Below are 26,924 nucleotides of genomic sequence, written 5' to 3' on the forward strand. Positions count from 1 at the left end.
AAGAAGCAATAAGGAAGCTTCTTCCTTCCCAGGAGAGGACTCCTTTAAACCCACTGCAGTCCATGCTCAGCTGGTTCCAACTCTTACAGCTCTGCAGCCACCACCACAGCCAAAGCCACCCCACAGCTGAGATCTGGCCCCAGCTGTCTGCCATGGCATGTAATTATACAAGGACAAAGGGCTCAGGCTAGAGAACAGCAGAACTTTCTAGTCAAGTGTGAGTATTTTAAAGCTCATTTTTTCCTATCTAGTTAAGACCCCACTTAATCACATTGCCTGAGGTCAAACTCCATCAGAAACTCAGACTTCTTTCCTTCGGAAGCTTCTAAAGTTAAGCTCAGGGACAGTAAAACACACAAGGTTCTGAAGTATATCCAGCTTTCACTAGAAATATCATAATTTATTCTGTTTGTATAAAAAGTTATTATAATCAAGTAACAAAACTATGTCTTCCTAAGAAGAAATATATTATTTCACATCATAAATAAATCAAACATACAACCCTTGGCAACTTAAGAAGCACTCGCCCAGTGCTTTCATGTCAGTGCTTGGAAACAAGAAGAGCCGACAGATATATACACACAGGATTACAGTACCAAAAAAAATACTGAGGTATTTGGTTTCTCTAGAAATGCAACTTCAGGTTCATGAAGGCAAAACAATGAACTAACAAAAATAAATAAATAGGACTGTCGTGAAAGGGGACAACATCAGTGTTGCTTAAAGTGTCCAGGAATGGGAATACTGGTGAGCAGGCTACTGAACATGCAGCAGGCTTAGGACAAACAGAAGACAAGGGGAACAGCTCAGGAAAACGCAGCATCCTCTGATCTCTGCGTAGGCATCCCAATATTGGCTTCAGGAGCCAGCAACACACAGAACACTGGTTGAGCTCCTCGTGTGTACAACAGCGTTCTAGGACAAGTGGATGGTTCCCCACAGGACAAGTGGCTGATGATACTGTCCCCATAGTTATTGCACTTCTGAGACAAGAATTGTGAGTTCTGGTCACGCTTCTGCCTGCCTTTCAGCAGCTTGGGGAGGTGGTGATGGGGCTCTGAAGGTAGCTTAAAGCACTGGATGAGGTGTGAACAGGGATGGAGACTGGGAAGTTGAAGACTGTGGTGGTCGATGCTCCTCTGTCCAATACTGACATAGCAGGGCTCCCAGCTTCTGCTGAGCAGTTGGGGGCAAGAACCTGCGACTCAAACTGCAGCAGCTGCCCCATGAAGCTGAAGTTTGGGGAGATGATGCTCCTTCTCTGCTTCACAAACTCAAAGGCTTCATCCAGCTTGACTCTGTTGGTCCTCATGAGATAAGCGAGGCAGATGGTCGCCGACCGGGAAATGCCAGCCTGGCAGTGCACAAATACCCTTCCTCCATCATTTTTAACAGAATCTGAAAGAATTAAAACGCCCAGTTAACAAACAAGTCCCACTGCCTCTGGAGGTGGGAAAGCAAAGGCTGCTGCTTTCCATCTCTTTGTTTCATCCCCTCCTTAGGAGCCCAATAGGTGAGCCCTGTGCTTTGGAGACAAAGAGCCTTTGTCCTGAGGGAAGCTGCAGTCTAGCTATTCTCATTCTGGGCTCCAATTCCAATTATACTAATAGCTCCTCCGGGTCACTTTAGCAGTCTTGCAAGATTACTTTAATACTGATCCACTTAAATTCACTAGCACTTTTCTAGAGGATACCATTTCTCTTGGCTCGAGGTTTCTAATGGTTTGGCAAAGCTGAGATTATCCCTCTCTCAGCCCAGAGAAAGTGATGGGCGCATCCCCTAAGAACACCTAAAACAAAGGTTCCCCGATCCCAAACGCAGGCAGCGCTGGGGAGCACAATGCCCTAAAAGCCACTCCCGAAGGGACGTCATCCGAGACAAAAGGATCGCAGGGAAAGCTCATTTACCTATGAAATCAATCGCCTCGTTAAACCAGGAGCTTATGTCGGCTTTGTGGTTGTCTTCCACAGGGATGCACTTGTACTGGTAGTGCCCCTCGAAGTGGTTGGGGCAGTTGGCCGACACGTTGATTAGCGCCGTGATGCCCAGCGCGTCCAGCATGTCCTTACGGGAGGCGTGATACGCGCTGCCCAGGTACAGAAACGGCAGGATCTCCACCGGCCCGCCCTGAAACAAAAGGGGCAGATGCCCGGTTAACATCGCTCGGCGGATTTACGATTCCCGTCCTTTCTCCCACGAGCGGCGGGGCAGCCCCAGCCCGGATCCCGCACTCACCTGGTCGTACAATGGGGTTCCGCAGGAGCTGCACCCCGAGTCGGCGCTGCCGGGCGCGCTGCTGGCGCTCAGGGGCAGACTGAGCCCGGTAGGGGCGGCGGGTTTGGTGCACAGCTCGGAGCAGGCGGCCGAGAACGCTTCGTATCCTCCTGCGGGGCACAGGGGAGAGAGGCGCGGGGTGAGCGCGGCGTGGAGCGGGGCGGGCAGAGCCCTCAGCCGGCGATACGGCCAACCCCATCCCGCAGCGGCTTTTGGGGCCGCGCACTCACCCTTAAGGAAGCAGATGCGGGCACCGCGGGTCTCCCTGCACAGCGTGCCGAGGGCCAGCAGCAGCGTGCTGTCGCGCTTGGGCAGCTCCAGGTCGGCGCTGCGCTCGTCCAGCAGCACCACGGTGTGAACCTGCCCCTGGCGCAGCCGGGTGCGGAGCTCCTCGTTGGGTACAACGTGCTCCAGGGCCAGCACGCCCTTAGCGCGGCGACGGACGATGGTGCTGAGCCGCACGTTGCAGGAGCCGCGGATGTGAGCGGCGTTGAACGAGAAGAACGAGCGGCAGTCGAGGACGAGGCACTGAGCGGCGCGCTCCTGCAGCAGCCCCCGCAGCGCCTCGCACTCCAGCGCACACACACGTAGGTTCACCATGGTCCCGTGCTCGGTTCCGTCCGGTTCGGATGGCGGGGAAACAAAGCGCTGGAGCTCGCGGAACAGCGGGATCAGACGCGGCTGGACGCGACTCAGCGCGGCCCCGTGCGAACCCACCCGCCTTATATCGTGGCGCGCCGCGCCGCCGCCGTTTTCTCAATGGGGCCGGGTCACGTGATCCTGGGAGCAGACGTCACCTTGGAGGCGCGCCAAACAGGGCGCGCCCCGGCACCGCCGGTATGACGTCATCGGCGCGGGAGCGCGCCGGCGCGAACTGAGAGGCGCGGGGGCGCGCTGGTTTGTGTGTGTGTAAGAGTATAGACATACACACATAGATAGGGTTACATGTTACACGTGCCTGAACATACACACATATAAATACCCAAAGCTATCACATTTCTCTACATACAGGCACACACCATGGATATATATACACATACAAGTGCATAAACACACTTATACACACATATAAATACCCAAAGCTATCACATTTCTCTACATACAGGCACACACCGTGGATATATACACACACACACACACCATGGATATATATACACACACACACACCATGGATATATACATATCCGAGAACCAAACATCCACACCATGGCTATATAAATACGAAACACACACACACACACCATGGATATATATACACACACACACACGTATGTGAGTGTGTTCACATGTCCAACAGCAGCACCGTGAGTGGATGCAGGCGTGGGAGCAGTCCTACAGGTTCTCCTGCAGCACATAGAGATAAGCGCACACAGACAGGGATTGGTGTTTGTGCATAGGCATATATGCGTGTACGGACACATCTACACATCAATATATGCACATGTGTGCGTATATTTGCATGTATATGTATAATGTAAACGTATCTGAGAGCTGTTCTCATGTTTCATATGTAAGGATAATCTCGCAGTAGACCTGGGGAGGTTCATTTTCCGCACAGCAGGTTCCCCAGCAGTCAGGGCAGCCCAGTACCCGGCAGTGAAGCCATTGGAGCTCTGTTTTTCCCCCCTTGGTGTTGTCTCAGCACTTCCCAAAAGTCTGCCTTTCCCCGTGGGCGCTCAGCTTCCACCGCAGCACTCAGCTGTTTCTTGCTTTCCGCTTCCCGTCAGCGCCGCATTCACTTCCCCTGCCTCCCCAGCACTTCTCCCCTGCCCCACACGCCAGCACCATCCCTGGCTTCAGCCCTTCTCCCCCAGTCCCTTCCCAGCAATCCCTCTTCGCCTGCTCCACCTGCGTTGCTCCTTCCTCGCACCATTCAGAATCTCTAGCTTTCAGCAGCTTTCTCTCATCACTTCCTTTCAGACTTCCTTTCTTCACCCCAGATCCCCCAGCCATCCTCTCCCACCCCCCTGACAGTTCCCCATCCCCCAGCCCTGCAGCCTGTCGGTTCTCAGCCTTCTCGAATTTTCCAGTTGCTTCTCCACCAGTTTCCACCAATCTTCATCCATCCTGACCTAAAACCAGCCCGGCACCTCATCAGGTTCAGTGCTGCAGGGCTTTCCAGGCTCCCCAAGGGTGTCAGGAGGAGGAGACACAGGGAAGGATATGGGTGAATGAGCACCAGCTCTGAGCTCCTGCTTACTGCAGAGATGTCCCTGCTCTGCTGAGCAACATCGGGGTGTTACTTGCCAGAGCTGCAGTCTCAAAGCAAATGTGTTTTTTCAACGCATTCTTTAAAAATAAACACTGGATTGTGCTTTTCATTCTATTTATTTATTGTTGTTAAAAGAACAGCAGGTTGGAAACAGACTGTGGGAGAAACATCCATATGCTTTCAGTGCTGGGAAATGACTTTGCCTGACCACACAATCACTGCTTGGTTTCTGGGAGGTGGTGGCCCATTGCTGGGTGTGAGTGGTGGGACCTGAGCAGCCCGATGGGTGATACACATCCCTCCACACTATGGGGACATGGGAGGACCTGTGTGTGCCCCTGCGATGTGCTCCAAGGCAAACCTTCCCAAAGATGTGATATCTCTGTGACAGTACATGGCCAGATCACACTGATCTCTAAGATCCATCCCAGATCCAAGGAACAGAACAGTAGGAGTGTGGGCTGAAGAGGGCATTTGATACCTTAATGGTGCTGTGCCTTCTTGGTGCAAACCAGCCATGGCTCACAGATGCAGGCATCCCTGTGCTGCTGACCATGCTTTCTCTAATAGTCCAAAGCTTCTCAGCATCCCATACAGAAAAGAACACTAAAAGAATGTGATTTTTTTTCCCCCGTTTGGCAACTTTAACACTCCCATATTTAAAGCAGCTGCCATATCTGACACCTGCACAGCAAAGCTCGGTGCTATCAGTGTCAGCCACCTTCTGGTTGTGCTGCCAACCAACCTCGTCCTTACACCATACGTACTGTGGGACAGACACCCCAGGCCAGGTACCCAGGCTGCTGTTTGTCAGCACAGGAGGAGTTCATCTGTGGCCTCTGCAAAGGGGAATCTGACTCCATGAGAGTGCACAGCAGTGGCCATCACTCTTGCATGGACTTATTAAATCATGAGTCTTTTGAGTCTGCTCTTGTTTACACCCAGCACGAATCAGGAAGAAAATTCATCACGTGTGGCAGTGTGTACTCAATCACTTATAACCCTGGACTAGCTATTTCCTTGCTTTACTCTATTTTTGTTTTCTTTTCTTAAATAAACCTGCCAGAAGAATGAAGGAAAGGAAAATACAAACCAGAACCAAAGAAGCTTTCACGAGCTCAGCCAGACCTGAAGGACTTTCTTAAGGGTTTGATTTCCTGTCTTAACAAAAGCCAGGAAGCACAAAATTAACCCCTTCCTCCAAAAGAAATCCATGTTTGCTCCCAGGCCACAGTGCTATTGTGAGGGTAATAATAGCAGCAGCAGCATGAGGCTGAGCCAGGGCTGGGATGTAGGCAATGCTTTTTCTCAGCAAGTGGGACTCTCAATTGGTGTTATCCTGAGCCTCCACTATTCCCCGGGCTTCAGCAGTTCCCATAGAATCATTAAGGTCGGAAAAGACCTCAAAGATCATGAGGTACAAACACCAACCCACCCCCACTGTGCCCACTGACCACGTCCATCAGTGCCACACCTCCACAGCTCTTGAACACCTTCAGGGATGGTGACTGCACCACCTCCCTGGGCAGCTGTGCTAGTGCTGCATCGCTCCTTCAGAGAAGCTGAAGAAGTTCCCATGTTGCTCTGCCAAAATATTTACATGTCTGTAATGACACGAGAGGCCCATAGTGTGACCCTCTACTTGTGGGATTCTGCTCATCTTGGGAAGCCCCATCAGTGATTCTGAGTGCTGTCATTGTCTCAGCAGGACCTGGACCTCTCTGGCTTTGCTCCTGGACTGTGAATCTCCCGATATTTGGCTGCGAGGGGAAGGAGAGGGCTGCCCACAGCTTCTGCACCGACACAGTAGTACCAATTTGTTAGCAGCTTGGTGACAAGCACAGATAAGCCTTAACAAGGAACTGGCCCATTGCATAAACCCAGCAAAACTGGCTGGTCAGGCCTTTAACCGCTCACCCATGGCCAAAATCAGCCCCGAGCCATTCCAGAAAACACAGCATGACGGCACCGTTGGAGCTGACCGGAGCCTGCGCCTCAGTGCCCGTGGTGTGAGTTCTGCCTCAGTGGAGATGCAGAGCATCGGCCTCAGCCCTTGAGACAGAGCAGAAAAATGCATGTGGGAACACTTGGAAAGCGTGCGGGATGCATTGCTTCTGCATGTGTAACATTTTCTCCGAATTCAGTTTCACAACCCAGCATTTCCTTTTGTAAATATTTGGACAGATTTCACATGGGCTCAAACTCAGAAGAAACAGAAGGGAAAAGAAAAAGAAGACGGGAAAGATGGGACAGAGAAAGAACAGAAAGAGAGAAAGAGGAGGCAAAGAGAAGGATCAGCGATGGAAGGTCACAGCAAGCTGTGCATGAGCAGCATAGAATTACCGATGAGTCACACTACAATGAAAACAGTATTTTTAATGCATTTAAATCCCAAAATAGAACCTTTTCTTTTTGCCGGAGTTTGTTGTGCTTAAAGCGCCTTGGGTTCTGCGTGCTGAAGGATGGTGTGCTGTCATGGAGGACAAGTCCTGGATATAGATGTATGACTGAGGAATGAGAGAACACGTGGCACCTCCAGGTCTGAGAGCCAAGGGATGGAGTGCTCTGCTATGGACCAACCATCTCTGCTCTGTAGGACACCAGGCAGGAGCTCTGCTTTCTCCTCTCCCAGTGACTCACCGGAGCGCTCAGGGCGAGTTGCTGCTTAGTGCTGAGCCTTAACATGATTACAGGCATTAGGCAGCCAGGCTGGGATACCACGGGTTTGATATTCCAAATCATTAAATACCTGCTTCCAAAGGAAAATCGCTGGGAATTAGTGGTGCTGATACAGTCCTCAGCACCGGGCTCAGCTTAGTAGGGCAAGTGGTTTTTAAGCAATTTAATCTTACACTTAATTGCCTCTATTAATCTGCTATGAATCACACACCAGGCCTAAGAGTATTTATTCAATAAAATCACCGTATTTGTTAGGCTCCCATATTTCGAGATGAAAGGTATAAGGTATATAATAAAATACACTTAAGGGAAATTATTCTTCCTCCTGTCAGAGCGGGTGTTTTCTCACCAGCATTGTCTGGTGGCCAGCACTGCAAGGCAGGGCTTCCGTGGGAGGAGGGTGAATTTGAATAGAAAACAAGTGACGTACCCCGCTCTGAGAGCAGGGAGAGGCGTGCTCTGCTACCCAGAGCTGAGCCGCGGGGTTATTGCTTGCCATGTGATGTCAGTGTTTTGTGGGCGCAGTGACTGTGTATGAGCTTCCAATTCCCAGAATCATCAGCTCTCATAAAGATTGCGATAAGGGCTGCTGAGAGGCTCTGCGATTGGCAGGTGGTTCTGCTGCTCTTATCTATGGGATCTTTATGGGGAGATGGAGGCTTTGCAAGCGTGCGTGGCACACAGGCAGGTTGGGTGGATAGAGGCGGCTTGGAAGAGCTTGGGACACTCAGGGCTAAGGCTGTAGGTTTAGCTGTAGGCTCTCACAGTGTGCTCTCAGCACCAATTTTGCCTGACTAATGGCACTGAAAGGGGTCATTAGCTGAGAATCATAGAATAGAGTTGGAAGGGACCCTTAAAGGCCATCTAGTCCAACTCTCTGCAATAAACAAGGACACCAACAGCTCCATCAGGTACTCAGAGCCCCTCCAGTCTGACCTTGAGTCTCTGCAGGGACAGGGCACCCATCACCTCTGGGTAATCTGTGCTACTGCCTCACCTCCCTTGTCATAAAGAACAGTCATTCTTATAGCTAATCTAAATCCCCTTTCTTTAAGTTTGAAACCATTTCCCCTTGTCCTATCACAACAGACCCTGCTGAACACTCTGCCCTCTTCTTTCTTATGTCCCCCCTTTAGGTAATGAAAAGCTGCTCTCTGGTCTGGCTGGAGCCTTCTCTCCCCCAGCCTGTCCTGGTAGGGGATGTGCTCCATCCCTTGGATCATTACTGTGGCCCTCCTCTGGACAACAGGTCTGCATCTCTCCTGTACTGAAGACCCCACACCCGGACGCAGGGCTCCAGGTGAGGCTTCAAAAGGGCCACAGTTCTCGTGTTCTCATACAATGGAGTAACGCTGCACGGAGCCTTAAGAGTACACTATGTAAGAAGATATAAAAAATACAGAACCGTACAAAGGAAACCAGGCATGAAGAAGTGCCACTGTACATCACATTAACACGCTCCATCTGAGCCTCTCAGTATTCTATTTTCTGTGCTTTCTTAGAATGAGCTTCTAAACTGTTTATAGCCATTCTTGGTGTTTAATATGTAACTGCTAAAAAATATCCCCGTATCAGTAAATATAGAACTGCTTATTCATTTTCTGCTATGCAGTTTGTTAGAATATTTGCAATATGACACGATTCTCTCATGTGATAGAGTGAGGTGATGCTTGCGTGTAATAGCGGTTAGTGAAAACACACTATTAGTCATAGCACAGAATAACACTTGACTGTTTTGAATGTGAAAACCTTTAGGCTGTGGAAAAAAGACAAATTCTGACCCATGTGTTGTTTTCAGAAGTACATGAGAACCTATAGGGCAGAGTGAGTCATGGAGCAGTGTCCCAAGTGCCACTCCAGCTGGGCCAGGCTGCGATGCCCGGGAGGGACTCACACAGACACACTTCTTAGGGAGAGATACAAGGGTGAAAAGAAACAAAATCAGAAAGCCCCCACTGGGTTTCAGAGCTGTGCTGAGATGTGCGTTATTGAGGTGCATTGAGTGGAAAGCAGGGATGAAAATTCAGGTGTTTTCCAGAGCCCTACCATAAAGATTTCCTCGTGTTCTTATGCACTCCTGCTGTGAGCAGTCAGCCCTCTCCTGCAGCCAGATGAACCATGATCAGCTCTCGGCCTGAGACACAGCTCTAACGGGCTTGCTGGGAAACCTTAGGGCTGAGTAACTAAATAGAATAAGGAGCTTCTTTAAAGCAAGCTATGCTGGAGTTACCTCTGACACAATCCCTCGCTTGAATACACTGATTGAAAGCACATGAGATGTGGGTCAGGGGCTGAACTCACAGAGTGGGCTCTGATGGATTTCATGATTCAAAGTCCTCTCCTCTTTCTCCTCTCTGTTGGATCAGTTCACACTCTGGGTCCCCCAGTGGAGTGGGTGACATCGATCCTCCACACTCCTTTTTGTTAAAAAAGGGGAACAAGAAGTGAAATTAGCTGCAAGAATCAGGCGCATTCTCAGCTGGTAAATACAAGAGGAGCATGAATCATCATATAGAAATGACGAGAAGGGATGGAAAAGGTAGTGGTTTGGGAGAAGAAAGTTGTGCTCTACACGGCTGATTCAGCTCGCCGGACCAAAAATGAATCATCAGAATATTTAAATCATATTACCAGTAAGAACACACACAAACCCCCCCATGCTCTGGAAGCTTTGTTATGGAAGAAAGTTGGTAACGGGTAGGAAAAGAACAGAAGGGCATCTCCATACCTGCACTGTGCTCGGGCTGGTGTGTGCAGCAGCCAGGCAGAAGCATCATCACAGCACCATGGGCTGGGGTACATTGTGGGACAGGCCTGAGTGGGAGGTTTAACACTGGAAACAGGGCTCTTCTGGTCTACTCATGTCTGAGCCCAAGGTACAGTGTTAATGAAGCTGCGACACAGGAGATTTCAGGCAGGCTATGGCAGAGATAACAGATAGATTAACTGTGGTTTAAATCCTGTTGTTTTCCTCTCACCCCTATGGTACAGCCGGGCTCAGCTGGGATAGAAGAGCCCTGGTGTGGGGATGTTCCATTCCATAGTGAAGGCAGCACCTCCCGCACATAGCACAGCAGAGGCAGCAAAGCAGACCACAGGATTCTTTTACATAACGAGTTGCAAAGGTTTTGCAGGAAGCGCCTGGTTGCTATAAAGTACATCTGTGTATTCCATTACAGTTTGTCATGTTAAAACTCTCGATACCAAAATAAATGTATCTGTTTGATAGCTGGAACCCTCAGAGGGATCACAATTAGGTAGAAATCCATCTCCAAATATTTTTAGTGTGTTTTCTTGTCCGAATCTTCTAAGTTCCTTTCCACAACCCCAGTTTAGCCTTCAAGATTTAACACTAAGGAACTACAGCTTTCAATCTCTGCTAGCAAGCAAGAATCATAACAAAGATTAGCCAAAATTCTGACAAGCTATTTTTAACATAAACTCTTAATGAAAGAATGTATATTACTGAAGTAAACATGGACAGGAAAGGCAGAAAGCGAGAGTGACGGGCAGAGAGACAAACGCTGCTTTGCAAAGAAGCCTTCAGAACATCTGGAACGTTGCAGAGCAATGTTATTTACCAGGGACGTCAGCCAGTCCCCGCGCAGATGGTTCCCATTAGTGTAAGATCAAGAGACCAGCAAGGCTAAAAATATGTGTTTGCTTTTTTAGAAACTTGGTCTTCGTTTTCTGCGCCTTAAAAATAATAATCACTGTTACACAACTTCTGTAACTTGGAACTGTTTTCTTGGAATATTGTTTGGCATGCTGGCTGGGCTCAGGCCCCGTGCCATTTCTATTACTCACAACCCTTCTCCCCAAGGACTCCATGATCTGTCTTTTACTTAGAAATAGGAGGATGGCACATGAAGCTGATGCCGATGACTTTTGGTTGCAGCGTGTCATTGACAATATGCTGAACTGCTGCTGAAGCCAGATTCTTTCCTGGCTGTAGCGTGTGCAGCTCTCCTGGGGCCCATCCGAGCACCACACAAAGCCATCAGGGCACTGTGGGGACCACAGGGCTGCATCTCCATCACCAGAGCAGCAGAGAAGAGAATGCTGATAAAGAATCACAGAATCTTTAATGTTGGAAAAGACCTCAAAGATCATCAGATCCAACCCATCCCCCTGTGCCCTCTGACCACGTCCCTCAGTGCCACATCTCCATAGGCCTTGAGAACCTCCAGGGATGGTGACTGTACCACCTCCCTGGGCATACGTACAAGCCAGCTCAGGATTACACAGAAATGACACAACTGAAACAGTAAAACTTTCAGGATTGTTGAGAAGATGCCTCAAGCTCTTCATGTTTAGTGTTTCAAAGCACCTTACACGCAGCAGCTGAGTCTGAATGAAACAAAGAGCTGAAACATGAATGTAGTCTAAGAAAAAAACTGTTGACTGAAAGATTTGATCTCTCAGTGGAACCAACAGCTACATGAGAACAGATGATCGGATTCTGCCCTAATTGCCTTTTCTCCTGACACGTACTCTATAAACATGAGTCTGGGGGTCTTCATCTTCATCAGCCTTTTCTGAGCAGGGCAGTGCAGAGTGCACCTGCTGGTCTCCTTGTCTCAGAGGAAATTCAACTCAGTTGGCTGCCGTGATGGCATGGAAGCCTCTTGTCTTGCTGTGATGAAGCAGAGGCAGCCCCAGCAGGCACAGGGGAGCACTTGAGCATATCAGAATGATTTGCGGCCCACACCCATAGCATTAAACTCACCACAGGACAAGAACAGAAGCAGATGCAAAAAAAACCCCAAAAGTCTGAGCTAGCAGGAGGGTGGTCCAGAATGAGTAAATGAATCCCAAAGGCATTTGGTGACAAATTCCAAGTCCTCTTGTAGGTGGATCTCTTTCTTTTTGATCCACCACCATCCCCTTCTCGAAATAACTTCAGCCCCACTGCTGAGTGCCATCCAGGCTCTGCTCTGCTCGGCAAGTGGGCGACCTCCTGTGCCATGTATAATTCAAGTATCCAATACACAAATGATTGCAGATAACATGCAAATGATGTCCCACATCCTGATGTTAGTCATCCCCTTGGGGGAACTCACCCCTACAAAGCCAGTATCCCAGAACACACTGTGTTTCCTAAGCTTCACTTTCTAAATGTTTCAACAGCAGCAGAAATCTCACAGCTCTTCTCTTGACAATGACTCTCACTTAAAGCTGCCGGAGTGAAACACTCCAGTGTTTTTCCCCTAAAAATAGCAAATGAATAATCCGTGTTTCGTTTTATTGCTGCATAACAATTAGAGGCATTAGTTTAAAATATTATAGCAAATTACAGAGAATCTTTCATCAAAAGGGATTAAAGCAGCTTGCAGATTAATTAAATCTCAAAATAAGACTGAGCTAAGCTTTATTATGGGAGATACTGAGTTCTGGGGATTCATAGGGGCGAGAGGAAATCAGGACACCTGGCGATTTGGGACATGGGGCTTGTACAATCCCTGCAGGCTTTGTGCCTTAGCTTGTCTGTCTGTAGGAGAAAGATACTTAGCTCTGTTTGCAAAGTATAAAAAAATTCCTCTGGCAAAAATGATGCTGATTGTTTATGTGGCAATTACAGCGCCTGGGCGTAGCGCGTGGGCAGAGATGAGCTGACAGACGCATCCAGGAGTCGTGAAGCTGTTCTGTCTCCCATCCAATTTCCCAGGCGTGACAGGCTGTAGCCAGCACCCTTCCCCAGACTTTTAAATGCTGGCACCGAGCAGTGCTCGCCATTGCAGCTCTGATATCTCACAGCCTTGGGAAGCGACGCCATTCACAGTGGCTTCCCCAGGTACCATCCTATGTTGAGGGCAGTTGGGGTGTTCAGGAGCTGTCAACAGGAATTAGGTTCAAAGTTCCCTTTCTGTTTCAGTTAAGAGGGACCTTCAGCACCACACAAGAAAACTTCTTCCCTTTCCAGGAGAGACTGGAAGGAAAAACCCACCCAGCTCTTAGAACAGCTCTCAATGGAGAGCTAACCTAGCATTAATCTCAAGTTGTCCCTTTCAGAGCACTGACTAATGGCAGCTTATGAAAACAAGAACCGATATCAAATGCCTTAAACAAAGGTCATCTCCAGTTGTACATTATTTAAACAAGCTCTGTAGAATCATAAAAGTATCGATGACTAAACCTGAACAGCCCAACATCACAAGACCAGTGATAAAATTATGAGAATCAGAAACAGAAAAACAACCCCAGTGTGGTGTCTGAGTGGATGGGTCAGCAGCATTTGATTCTTCATTGCCAAACACATGAGGAACACACTGAAACACTCAGTCCAACCTCACGTGACAACAGGGCCAGACCAGACAGTGCTTCAGAGAATTAGAGAATAGGAGAATCGCAGAATGGCTTGGGTTGGAAGGGAGCTCAGTCATCTATCTCCAACCCCCCTGCCATGGACAGTGTGAATCTCCACACAAACAGAATTTGTGGTGTCACTGCTAAAATTTGCTGATTTCTGTTTGCTTTTTAGTGGATGAAGTGGTATTCTGGAGAGAGACCTCAGTGCTCTGCGGTGTGCTGAGTTCTGATTGCTCTCCTACATCAGTACAGGTCTGTGAGTTGGGGGAATCTGTGTTGGCCAATGTCCACTTTTCTTGTTTAATGATGCACTGGAATTAAACTCATTTTCCTCTAAAACAGCCAGGAAGGGGTTCCCATAACACACCAAGATGCCTCTTGTTCTTCTCTTATAAGCTAGATCTTACAAGCTCTCTTATAAGCTCTTTTATAAGCTAGAGCTGCACCTGATGAAGGGCAGCACTGCTGGTCCCAGTGCACTGAGGCAGAAATGGAGCCTGAGGAGTCGAGTGGCTGGGGGGCAGGGCAGCATTCTGGTGTGAAAACACCTTTCTTCAGCTAAAGCGGTGCTCCCCATGGGCTGCCTTCCCTCTTACCCAGCTGAAGAAGAGGGGCATTGTCAGCAATGCGGCCAACAGAAAAGCCACAAACGTCACTGCGGCTGTGCTCAGTCACGTTTGGCAACCGTCAGGAAGCCACTTCCCCAGACAACAGTTGTGCAGTTTGGGGCAGCAACGTCCACAAACAAGCCCTCAGTCACACAGGCCTACAGTCCCAGCACCATCCAGAAGCAGCGAGATGTGCCCAGTGACCCACAATTCCTCGTGGGATGTGACAGAGTCCTCTCTCCCTCTTGTCTCATCCTCATGCAAACAAGGCACAGTGTGATGAGCAAAAGCAAAAGCAAAAGCCCACAAGGCTCTGAGCTGCCACTGCCACCACTGTCAGCACTCAGCAGAGCTGCTTGGGGATTTGGCTTGCTAATGTCTGAGAAGCTGAGATGAGAGTGACTATGGAGATCAGAGACAGGAGTCTGGGATGAATGTTCCTGGATTGCTTCTTATGGCGCATGTTCTCATCGCCAGTCCTTTGTAATTGCAAAAAATAGTGCCTTGCAGATACCTTGAGGAGACTGGAGACAGACATATGCATGTCATCATCAGGAAGTCTGTCTTGATAGTCAGCCAAGATCCCAGGGGAGTGTGCATTATTTATTATTATTATCATTATCACTGCCACTAACCTCGTTTCCCTAGAGATCTGACTCCAGTATAAATGTATGAGACCATATCCTAGAGTTCTTACTCTACTTTTTTTAAACATTTGCTCATACAAGCCAACTCTGTTTTCTCTGGGAACTATGGCCAGTAAAGACTGGGCTAAAGTTCTCCGGTCACTGCTCTACCTTTTTTATTGCACGCTTCATTTCAGAGATGTATGACAGGAGAGCAAAACCTGGATGTACTGCAAAGTGTCTGCAGAGAGTGCCTGGCTCCCTGCAGACATCAGCTCTATTGGAGAAAGGCAGAAGAGCAGAAAATCAATAGCAACGAGCAAAATTGTTTATTTATGCAACCACCGAGTTACGAGTCCCAAGCTTTTTGCATATTGCATGTGCAGGAACATGATGTCAACACCGCTGTGCTGCAACAGGAAGCAAAAGATAAGACTTGGAGAACCATCAGCTTCCTGAGCACCAATCTGTCACTATGGTTTTGTTTATGTTTTACCAAGTATAGGTTGGCATTACAAATCATCTTGGCAACGTTAGTCTTTCTTTTTTTTTAATGTCAGAAACTTGAAGCTATTGCAAATGCATCTTGTCTCTCAGAATTCTCACCTCAGTGGTTTGTGATGTATGGCCACAATGCAGAAATTCTGGCCCATTCGCTGGATGACAAAGAGAAACAGATCCCCAAATGAACCATGATGTGCTGGTTCTAATGAGTAGGCATTTCAGAATACATTTCTAGAGACCTCATTTGTCCCAGAGATTCATAGGCCTTCTGTATAATTGTCAGATGACTATGCAAATATTAGCGGTGACATGACAAATCATATTGCCTCACGTATGGAAATGAGGTGAAATCTAAACTTTCAATCTCTTTGTTTTCATTATTCATCTAACCTTAATGGCAAGCATGAGAAATATTGCTGTAAAATCCATTGAGTGCCTGCTTTTCCTTTTTCTCTAAGCTGAAAATGAGAGGGTGCCTCCTTATTCTGACAGCCATCTGAATGTCACACGTGCTGCCAGTGGTGTTCTCTCATCCATCACAACTGAACTGAACCATTCAAGTTCCTGGGGCACCGATGTTCCCCATGAGGAGCAGGTTGAGATGCTCCGTGCTGCTCATCGAAAGGAGCAGCAGCCGGCACAATGGAGCCACTGATTAATGAGAACAATTGTGGAGGATTTCCTATTATGCCAAGCTTCAGAGGAAAACAGTAAGCAACGCAAAGGAAATGAGTGCATTTGCTGAAAATGAAAAGGTCATCCAGCCACAAATTTTCGGCTCTGATATACATGTAACATTTTAACTCCCATTTTTATCACAAATTATAGCTTCCCAAGGCCTGCAGGAAGTTGACAGAGAGATTGGAAGGTTACTGGGTGGTGTGAGAACGGAACTAACTGTGATTTACAAACTTGTCATTGCAGCATATCCACTTCTGAGTGATGAAGAGCAAAGCAACCACCCTAATAGCAGCCCCTTTGCATCCTCATCATAGAGTTTTAAATAACAGCTGAGACTTGAGACCTCTCTCCTGAAAATACTCGGCAAAGCCAGTTTAACAGAGTACAACATGGATATGCAAAAATGGGTATTCTCTTGTGAATTGCAAATTATGTCGCAACTTAACAGAGCTTCTGCCAGATGCTCCTTCACGCTGACGTCACTCAACGGCTGTAAATGTGGCAAAATCCTTTAAACAAAATATGGCTCCTTTGTAAAAAAAAAACATACGGGACTCCTGCATTTCATCCACAGTGCTTCCATTGCTGCCCTGTCTCAATCTAAGCCACCTCAACCTTAATTCCCTTGCTTACAAAGCAGAAATAATAGCATTTATCTTTCTGTTATGGGACACTGTAAGAAGCGGTGAATATTCATCAAGTGTCTGAAAGGTCATCAAGTTAGCATTGCTGGAGCAAAAGGACTGTTTCTACTATTTCAATAGCACCAAAGGGATTCATATTACTTTACATGTGTCCGAGTTCCCTTAGCTTTCACATAGCCTATAAAAACAACCGTGAACCTTTTGTGATGGGTGAGAACAGAAGCTGGATGCATCACGATGCAGATGTGAAGGGAGTTCTGTGTTTAGATAGGAAGCACGCAGCGCACAAAGAGTGAAAGCATGGAAGTATTGCAGTTAGTGGGGATGCTCACAGAACATAATAAAATGCAGCTACTGGTACAGCATTTATTGAATCTCACAGAGCCTCACTGACACATAACTAAAATTCCAAATTGAAAACCGTATCTCAGGACAAGACTGATAGGACAAAATTTCAGTCTATGGCTCTTGAATTTACAATGAAAATCCATTAGTGACTCACTTTTTCTAAGGATAGAAGGCAGCATACCTTATGAGTCAGCCTTCTGCTGAGAAAAAAAAGAATGCTGGATTCAATGGGCAGAGAGATAAACCACTGAAAAGAGCATAATTATCAGCCATTACATTGGGGAACAGAGTGGAGGACAGGCAATGGAGAGAGCAAAAATATATGAAGGACTTAGCTCACGGAGGAGCTCTCAGCATCATAAGACCAACCTTTAGAGGATCAGTGAGAAATATGAGCTGAATCACTTCAGCACCTGTCTGGGAGGTTTAATGCAGACTTCTCTGGAAGTCGGAGCACACAGATTAGTTCTGCAGCTGCAATGCTAGCAGGAATAGGGTTAAAATAGGTAGGTCTGGTTGCCACATGCAGAGACCTGAATAAGGTAGAAAAGGGGGAAAAAAACAGTCAAAAGTAAATGAACTAAATATACTCATCTTCGTTAAATTAGGATGACTGTAATGTATGATCTGTAATTTTAGTGTTCACAATGGATTAGAAGAAAACGATTGTGTTTCAGTCAGATGATATGTACAGGTTAAGGAGGAGAATCAGGTGTAAGAATGTACACAGCACTGAGAAATGCTCAGAAAGGATTTGAGGGAAGCCACCTGTACCTCACCCAGCAGAACAACCCACAGTATGCAAAGAGCCACTCTTCTGTGAACTCAGGGCTGGTGAGAGATGCTTTCCATCTCTCATTTCAGCTACTACTTCCTTATCCAAGCAGAACTCCAACTGAAGTCAATCAAATCTTTCTTCTAATTTTAAATGATGTATACAGTGCAAGACAAATCCTATCTAGTGAGCAATTTCTTTTCACATCTTTTGTCTCTCTGCAGAGTTGTGGGTGCGTTTCTGTCTCTGCAAGCAATATGCACGTACATGAGTCATTGCACCCTAGAAATCCAAGGAGGTCGACATTTTGGAGTTTGACATTGTCCTTTCATATTATTTTCACACTAGATTAATTCCACCATCTTCGATGAACTTCAGCATGATTTTTTTTGTGAGTGAGTCAGAGAATTTGGCCCTCCACCTGGACTAATATTATCTGTGCCTTTGGATAGACACAATTCCACTGCACTGCTCTTTAGGGCTTTCACTCCTCCTCATTGCTCTTGCACAGGATAGCTGCCTATTTGAGGCTGTTGAGAGGGGCCATGAAACATCATGTCACTTAGCAGAAGGGTATTTTTTTTGTCACGCTTTGGATAAGCTAAATGAGATGATTAGCTATGTCACACTCAGATGACCCACACATCTTACTAAAAATGACTACATCCCAAGGAGAGAGCAATTTGCTGAAATTCTTCACTTCCTCTTCATCTGGCTCCCCTTCAAAGTTTACAGTCAGTGGCTCAATCACTTTTGCAACTGACAGCAAAAGGAGACAGTAAACTTTCTCTACATATTGCTGCTGGGAAGGAATCTTCAGCTTGGTGTTCCAGAGGTTTCCCATTCACATTCACTGCTGGTTTTGACCTAATGTCCTCTGTGGGGGAACCACCAGGTCTCACCCCACATACCCACCCTGGCTCAACAACAGGGGGGACATGGGAACACGATGTCACTGACGTGAACTTTACGTGGCCTTGTTGGTACAACAGGAAGCAACAGAAGATGTTCTTCATTTACATAAAGCTCCAGTCATGAGTCATCTCTATCTTCTACAGCTCCAGCCTGTCACACTGACGAGCCTCGGGATGGTGAGCGTACGCAAAACGCCATTGCTCAGTCAGATGCCCACAGACGTCGGCCTGGATGTTTCAGCACCTGCACTGGGGAAATAGAAAAATGTAAAATGGGCACACAAAATTTCCCTGCAGTGTGGGAAAATGGTGCGTTTAGCTTCCCTGACAGTGGAAGGGAGCTATTTGCTAACTGTTAACCTACACTAACACCAGTGGAAGGGAGCTATTTGCTAACTGTTAACCTACACTAACACCAGCCTTTGTCTCAGTTTTAAGCCTTTGGGTATCTACAGTTGAACATCCATCAGTTGTCCACCTCCGTCCTTCTGGAGGAATGTCAGAGGTTAGTTAACATAATAGCAAAAATGATCTAACATGCAGAAAATAAAGGCCAGAAGGCTGCCCACTCAGAACTGCTTAGAAAAAATCATCTGCGGAACAGGGAATAGAATGAAGGGATGCTGTCCTGTACATCAATCCAACCATTACCCAGCTAAGAACATCTTTGGCCACATCAGCATAAAAGGCCAATACATTTACAACAGTGTGAGTAGGCACTTGTCTGCTGTAACTCCTCTGAAGACAAGAATGGATTGCAATCTTTTTAAGATACAGAGTTCTAAGGTCTCTGAATACCCCACATTTTCTGTGGAGTGGGGTTCCTACTCTGAACTGCCTATGGAGGAACCTTTCCCTGCACATAGCTTGAGAGAGAAAATCTAGGAAAATTATTAGATGAATGTTAACCTTTGTGAATACCCTTATAACGTGGTTTTACTTCTTGATGCTGCTCATGCTACTGTCTCTAGCAAAAAACATCCAGCAATATGGAAAAAGGACAGTGGGGAAATTCCATTGAAATAAAATAGAATTGGAAACTTCTCTCTTTTTTTTTTTTGCAGAGGGCTGTTCCGATGATGATTTCAGGGAAGAGACTGTGTGAGTAAGAAGAAGATGATGAGGAAGAGGTTGGGAAAAAACAAACAGTCTAGTGCACACCCTAAGTGGATGGATAAAATTTGCAAGTAATTACTGTAGGATGGAAACATTTGGGAAACAGAATGGAAGAAAGTGAACCGTAAATACTGATAGACTCGTGGTTTAGCACTGGAAAACTTGTGATGAACAGGACGGTCATCTTTGCTTATATGTTTGTTATATCTATATTAAGAATCTAACCAAAAGGCAAAATATTGTAACATCAAACCCAACCAGATGCACCAGGGTTTATTTCTTTCAGATTGACACTGTGATAACCAAAGCCTATACAGATTTCAGGGTCAGCACAGGTCAAAGAGTTGCTCTGGACGTTATCATTTTGGCTGCAAATGAAGGCTGATGAAATATGAATTTCAAGAGAACAGAATATGAATGTTTTCTAGGCCTTGTGTTATTATAGAACTTCATCAAATACCAGTAGATTGTATATCAAGTGGTCCCAGTCTGCCCTTGTCTCAAACATATTCTCTGATACTAGAGCTGAAAGGGTATAGGCATCTTATTTCACACCATAGGATGCTGCAGAGCCAAACTACATTAACATACAACAGCTAAGATTAATGTTTGGAAGTGGCCCAGTCTCTGAGTCAGACTGATCCTTTCCGTTCATAAACTTTAAAGTGCCAGGAAAAAAGTTTAGAAGTCCAATTAAAATAAAACCCAGATAGCTCCACTTCAGGCTTATCATCACTGTGTGAGGAGGGCAGCATTTCACTCTTCCTCTGTGAGTTGCTTGAGCAAGAATCTCAAAGTGACCTCACAAGAGACAGGCTGAAAGAGGTCTCCTTTGTTAAGGCTGAGAATGGAGACTGAGAAGCCTGGCTGGCAGATTTTTCTGTGTTTGTTGCTTTATTCAACTTGGTTTACTTATTTCTCCTCGTGCACACTCATTTGAAAGGGATCTTTCTTTTGAGTTTGGTTTCTGATGAACCATCTTCCCAGCTCCCCAGATACATCTCCAGTCAGCTCCCGTGATAGCATGAAACTTCTTATTCTTACCTCTCAGTTCCTGCACCGTCTGTGTATCTGCTCTCATTTCTTCCTTATTCCCTCCTGATGATTATTCACATCTCAAGCAGGTTCTCTCTTCATTCTTTCATATCTTTCCACTCCTTTTTGCACGTTTTGTGTGTTTACAGCACTTGCTTGTTCTCACTATCTCCTTTGACAATAAAAGACAACCCTTGGAGACTATCTCCAATCTGGAGTCTCTCTTTGGCCAAACAGCAGATGGTTGCAGACAGCAAGAAAGATAGATGCCAGATTGGATCCTATGACATCTGAAATTGGCCACCCAAAACTAACCTCCCTCCTAATCAGAGTCCCCAACAATGGTGTTTCAGAGATGCTGAGTCCACAGACTCCAGGTGCAATCAATACAGGCCAGAGACGGCCTCCTCTGGCTTCATTCTTTCTAGATTACAAAAGCCTCTTTTTGGAAGATTTTCTCTGGCCACACCCTGACTTCTGCAACAGATTGTTTAGCACTGAGAAAACCTTCCCAATCCGCTGACCATCATCCTGCTGGCAAACAACCAAAGAAGAGTGATGAAAACACAAGTGTTAGTTGCAGGAGAGGCCGCCTGCTAGCAAATCACAGAAGCAGCAATTAAAAATCCATATTCAAATTATGACAAAAATGAAAAAGAGTAGGATTCTCTTGTCTGTGGAGTCCCACTGGGCTTATTCAGCTCCCCAAATGCTACACAGTATCTGGAGGAAACCCCTGAGAAAGCTGATAAGGCAGCAGCCAAAAGTAAACCGGCAAAGTGCTATTCAACGTCTCACTCCAGTTCTGATGGATCCAATGATGGATGAGAATGCTAAACTGCAACACCATGACTGGGTGCCCACGGGCTGCTGCTGAAGGATTTGGCTGGTTTTCCAACTAAGCTTCCAGTGTTTTCTTTGGAAAATTCCTCCTAGCCAAGATTTTGGCTTGTTTAACTTGTTCAGTGCTGGGGGGGCAGTGAGTGGCCCAATGCTGTTGAATCCTCACATACATGTTTCATTGAAAAGCACCACTTTCCATACATCACTGAGTACAGAATAGCATTCACTCTGTCTGGGCAGCCACCTGAGCTCAGCCTGACTTCACACTCAGGATACTCATCCTGCCTTCCACAGCCCAAGCTGAGAACAAACCCACCCACCCTGAGGTCACTCTTAACACAACAAACCAAGCACTCGGCATCACCAGCCCTTGTTGAGCTCTCACACTGACTCCCCACTGACACTATGCTGGTACGAGGTCTCTGGGAGAGATCCAAAATAGCACTCAGGCACCGAAGTGCAACTTGTGCAGACTGCTGGCGCCGGTGCTCCTAAGAGCAGCCCCGGAAAGCCTGTCCTCCCCTCCCTCAGCTACGTCAGATGCTCTAAGAGCCTACAGCTCCTGGTGAAAGCTTCCTCTGGCGCCTAAAGGTCTGCTGCCTTTCTGTGCCCAGCAGCCTCACTGCTCTGCCTGGGCTGAATTCTCATGCCTACTTCTCTCCCAAAATATGGTGGGCTTTTTTGCCAGTAAGGAGGACCCAAAGGACCCAATCTACTAGGCATGTTGTGATTGAACAGGACACCAAGGACAAGGCTGAAGGGAAGGAACTCTTGGGAGTGCTTATGTACTTATATGTATTTAACATTAGTAAGTCATGGACCCCCCCCAGTCCAATATCACCAGTATCCCAGCCCTACAATTACCACCGTTTCCAAGAGAAGGGCCCTAACAAGCCACTCTATTCCAGCACAACAGTTGGCACTCCTGGTCACACAACAGTTCAGCTTTCTGACACTGGACTGAGAGCCCTCTCCTTTCTTCCCCTGAATGCTTGAAATTTCTCACAGCACTCCCTATAAGTTCAAAGGTCCAGAAGTGAACTTGGGAGTATGCAAAACAACAATGGTGGATTATCTCCCAGGAAAATTTCCACGGAGAAGTCTGATTCAAGTGTCAGTGTTAAACGTGTGACTTACTTAAAGCCATAAATGATCTCTTTTTGGTTCCATATCAGGGTCTCATAGGGATATCCTCAGACAATCCCTTCTCCCATGTATTTCCTGCTGATTGATACAGGCGTCTCATCACTCAGTGTACTAGCCATGGGCAAAAGTCCTTAGGTTCCTAATTATTCCTCTCCCAAGTACAGGGAATTTAGGCATTTAACTCACTGTAGAATAGTCTTCCCTTGAATTACTGAATTAAGTGAACTCCTTTAGATGCTAAACTTTAAACTGTTATTTGTTACTAATTGAAATCTCTTTGAGATTTGGCCCTCTGTTTTTTGCGTTCAAAGTCCTTGATTACGTTGCTTACCTCCAGTTAATGGTTAACATGCATCCGGTTAACTCCATCTCCTTTGGCCGTGACCCTGCACACGATTTCAGTCTCCCGAACTGCACTGGTCACTGATCAGTACAGAGGGGCTGTGTGAGGCAAGGCTGACAGCAGCTGGAACTTATCCGCAGAGTTCATTTCCACAGTGGAAAAGGAAGCAAACACAAAAAACTTACTGTTCACTGTGGCTTTGCCATAGTAAATACCTGACATGCCGAAAACTAAAGCAAACAAGCAAGCAAAGAGAAACCTTATTAAACACAGGGGACGTTTTCAGGGGCTTTAAAAGATGAAGATTTCCATTAGCATTGCCCAGTTCAGTGCTCGCTCAGTGTCATGGGGCAGGGAAAAGGCTGTGTGGCTGTGTGGGCCCCCTCCCATGTACACACACACACACACACAGCCCTGGGATCCATAAAATGATCATGTTGTTGCCTCTGTGTATTGAGCAGGAAGAAGAGAGGTTGTTTTCATGCTTTTAGGGAAAAACTCAGACACTCAATGAGGAAGGACCTTTGTATAAGTTGAACAGATATGAATTTATCCCGCTGTCTGTTCAAGATTCAGTCTTGTAATAGATTGATAGCTATAGAATATAGGATAATGACAACGGCATCCTACACTGCGTGAGGATGTGACTTAAAGCTCACTTCTTTTCTCCCTGATACTTGGAAAACGCTGCCAACAAGTAGCTTACTAAAATGCTAAGAGGAAGGGCTGAGCTTTCATTACTGATTATACTTAGCACAGCACTTGTGTTTGAATTCTTCACCTACAGGCGCATCCTGTTCCTTCAGAAATATTTCCTCACATGCTGTTATTTATATTTCTAAATGTTTTATAACTTTTCTTCTGTTCACTCTCTGAAATGTTTTTTCCTTTTCCTGAACGGCAGTTGTGTTCAATGCTTCATGCAGCCAGAGTCACACCCTGCAGAATACAACACATAATCAAGTAAACACGCCCTGCGTAGCAATGTGCTCACTTAAATCCCAAACCCACCCTGACACAAGTGCTGCAAACATATCCTGTGAATACATGCACAATGGTAAAACATTGTGGAGTGCATAGCCTGTCACACGCTGTCCCAAACAAAAAGCTACAGTTCAGCTGTGAGCAAACACTGCTGTGGCAGAAGGGGCGAAGTGAATAAGCGCTGCACCTTCCTTAACAGTCATTGTACATTCCCAATTGATGAACAAAATGAAGGTGACCTAAACGATGACTGTATGCACCCTGCTTTACCCTTAGCAAACAATGCTGCTCGTGACCCAGTCGCAGCACTTGCAATACGTTCCCAGCTCAGGAGTGGTAGTACAAGCCAGGGGCTAACATAAAGCTCAGCCATGTGTAAGAAAGCACAAACAAAACAAAGGAGGAAATCATACAAGGGCATTTGAGATTGTTTTATTGTGCAGAATCATGGTGAATGGGTAAAGTCCTCACTGCACTTCTTTGAGAACAAGGAAATTTTAACAACTTAGAGATAAAAAAGAAATAATCACAGATTACTATAAGCTACATTAACATGCGGTTAGAAGCAAAGAATAGCATTTTCTAGGCATTTTCATCTAGAAACCGGGAAGATTTAGGAAAACCAGTGAAACAAACTGTTATTTGTAAGAGCAAGTTTACGGGCTATCAAGATGATTCAAACAAAGCAAGTGTGGGTCACTTGTTTCTAGGAAGGAGGCAGCAGTTTTTTTTTCTATGAAGCATGAGTTAGGAATCCTGGTAGTCATCTATGATCTGATTTATTCAGATGAAAGTGAACCGAAATCAGGACAATACTCCTTTTTGTGAACAGAACTATGAGCACAGATTTAGGAATGGGGGGGAAGAGAGGGAGGGGGCATTTGCTAATTTTAGAGGTGAATCTGATCTTACTCTGTAGCTTTAGCTCATCCAATTCAACCCTCTGCTTCAATCTGTTTCCTGGTGAAAGAGTCATGAAAAACATTACTTGCTGATTTCAGAGTTGTTTCAATTAGTGTTACTAATGCTGCTCAAAGAGAAACAATAGATAATTTTAGGGCTGCTGTTATTAGTAAACGTTCATCTATTACCTACATGAAAAAAAAAATAGATAACATTTAAATCAGCTGTCAGTATCAGTTTATTTATTCCAGTTCTAATGATAGGACAAGCGCCTCAAATAAACCCAGGCTTTCAGTTCTCATTCTCATACACAACATGATCTGAGCAGCCGCACCCAGCTGGACTGAGGACAAATTCCTGTGCTTATCTCAGGCTCACTAGAAGTCTTATGTAATTAAACAATATTGTGATGAGGGTCTTATCTCAGGGCATTAACTTCTTCTTCCCTCGGCAAGGACGTAAGTGGACTGGATCAAATTGGAAAGCTGTCTTGGCGCTGCTCTGGGTGCATCATTTTCTTCAGTTTGACCTTTTAGTTGGAAACAAAACTTCCCACTGAGAGCTCTCACTGTGTTGCATTCTCAATCCTTGGGTCTGACAGAGGAATGAGTGTCCTCTCCATTTGTCTACCCTACAGGTTAAATAGTTTTGTAACCACTTTAGCATTGCCTTGGTTCCTGAGCTGGTCTTTGCACAAGATGGTTAATAATAGCTCTAACACACAGGGGCCTTGCCAGGAGTCCAGACTAGCACTGGGTTGTGCAACTAGAACTTGATAGGAACTGCTTTACTGCTGCTTTTTTGTTTGTTGTTTTGCTTTTCCACTACAGATAAGACCTCCTTGGCTACACCTACACAATCAATTTGACCTCTTGAGAGATGAGAATTGTCCCATTGGTTTCAGCAGGTTGTTCAATTTGGGAGCACGATGCACAGCGTGGCAGGGTTTGGTGGCTGACCAGTCTGCAATGTGCTGAGTGCACTTGCACAATGCAATTCGGCTAATTTAGATCTCTGAGATCAAAAAGCCAATTAGGCTTATCTGTTCCCTAGGGGCTTTTGAGGGATTGGGCCTCGTTATCTCACCCCAGGACTCCTCCACTTTATGTATCTAAATACACACACAGCATATTCAGATAGCCACCATTTCATTTCCTTAGAAATGTCCAGTCTTCCCAATAAGCTTCTGGTTGCTTCTACCTTCCTCAGTATGTATTTATATTGCCCTCATTACTGTGACATTTATTCATCTTTAATGCATTTCTTCTCACAATTACCCTTGAGGAAGAGCAGAACTGCTTTAATCCTCTTGAATGTAAGGGAAAACAGAGCTTGGCCCACCTGGATTTCTTTCTCTTGCTCTGCTTTTAGGCTGAGGAGACAAAAGTAGCTATATTCTATTCCTGTGTTATTCCTAACTATTCTATTCCTAACATTGTATTGTATTGTATTCATTCTATTCTATTCTACTCAATTCAATTCAATTCAATTCAATTCCATTCCATTCTACTCTACTCTATTCTATTCTATTCTATTCTATTCTATTCTATTCTACTCTATTCGTTCTATTCTACTCTACTCATTCTATTCTATTCTATTTTCTATTCTATTCTACTCTATTCAATATTCTATTCTATTCTAATCTTTCTATTCATTCTATTCTATTCTAATCTAATCTTTCTATTCTATTCTATTCTACTCTATTCATTCTATTCTATTCTAATCTAATCTTTCTATTCTATTCTATTCTATTCTATTCTATTCTATTCTATTCTACTCTATTCATTCTATTCTACTCTACTCTACTCTATTCATTCCATTCCATTCCATTCCATTCCATTCCATTCCATTCCATTCCATTCCATTCCATCCCATCCCATCCTATCCTATCCTACTCTACTCTACCCATTCCATTCCATTCCATCCCATCCCATCCTATCCTATCCTACTCTATCCATCCTATCCTATCCTATCCTATCC

The 26,924-nt window shown here is 45.8% G+C and overlaps 1 protein-coding gene and 2 long non-coding RNA genes across 3 annotated transcripts; 1 reads left to right on the top strand and 2 right to left on the bottom strand.

Moving 5' to 3' along the window:
* Nucleotides 1-361: 361 nt before the first annotated feature.
* Nucleotides 362-3,015, bottom strand: DUSP1 (dual specificity phosphatase 1). Its single transcript, XM_015876382.2, has 4 exons — nucleotides 2,505-3,015; nucleotides 2,236-2,384; nucleotides 1,908-2,127; nucleotides 362-1,398 (listed from the first exon to the last, which is right to left on the bottom strand). Exons 1-4 carry the CDS (start codon nucleotides 2,872-2,874, stop codon nucleotides 1,028-1,030), a joined length of 1,110 nt encoding a protein of 369 aa, XP_015731868.1. The 5' UTR covers nucleotides 2,875-3,015; the 3' UTR covers nucleotides 362-1,027.
* A 4,622-nt stretch (nucleotides 3,016-7,637) lies between these two features.
* Nucleotides 7,638-23,050, top strand: LOC107320500. The gene is made up of 3 exons (XR_001558285.2): nucleotides 7,638-7,777; nucleotides 8,302-8,465; nucleotides 19,639-23,050. It is a non-coding gene; the product is annotated as an uncharacterized LOC107320500 (long non-coding RNA).
* On the bottom strand, nucleotides 15,021-23,160 carry LOC116654065. Its single transcript, XR_004308936.1, has 2 exons — nucleotides 23,046-23,160; nucleotides 15,021-18,823 (listed from the first exon to the last, which is right to left on the bottom strand). It is a non-coding gene; the product is annotated as an uncharacterized LOC116654065 (long non-coding RNA).
* Nucleotides 23,161-26,924: the final 3,764 nt, after the last annotated feature.

This window comes from Coturnix japonica, chromosome 13 (assembly GCF_001577835.2).
Source record: "Coturnix japonica isolate 7356 chromosome 13, Coturnix japonica 2.1, whole genome shotgun sequence".
Taxonomy (NCBI): Eukaryota; Metazoa; Chordata; class Aves; order Galliformes; family Phasianidae; genus Coturnix; species Coturnix japonica.

Excerpts from the sequence above, each read along its gene's own strand:
- DUSP1 (XM_015876382.2), bottom strand. The coding sequence starts at position 2,874 with ATGGTGAACCTACGTGTGTGTGCGCTGGAGTGCGAGGCGCTGCGGGGG. Across the intron at positions 2,385-2,504 it reads CCGCATCTGCTTCCTTAAGG|GAGGATACGAAGCGTTCTCG; the intron begins GTGAGTGCGCGG and ends TGTGCCCCGCAG. Across the intron at positions 1,399-1,907 it reads CGAGGCGATTGATTTCATAG|ATTCTGTTAAAAATGATGGA; the intron begins GTAAATGAGCTT and ends TAATTCTTTCAG.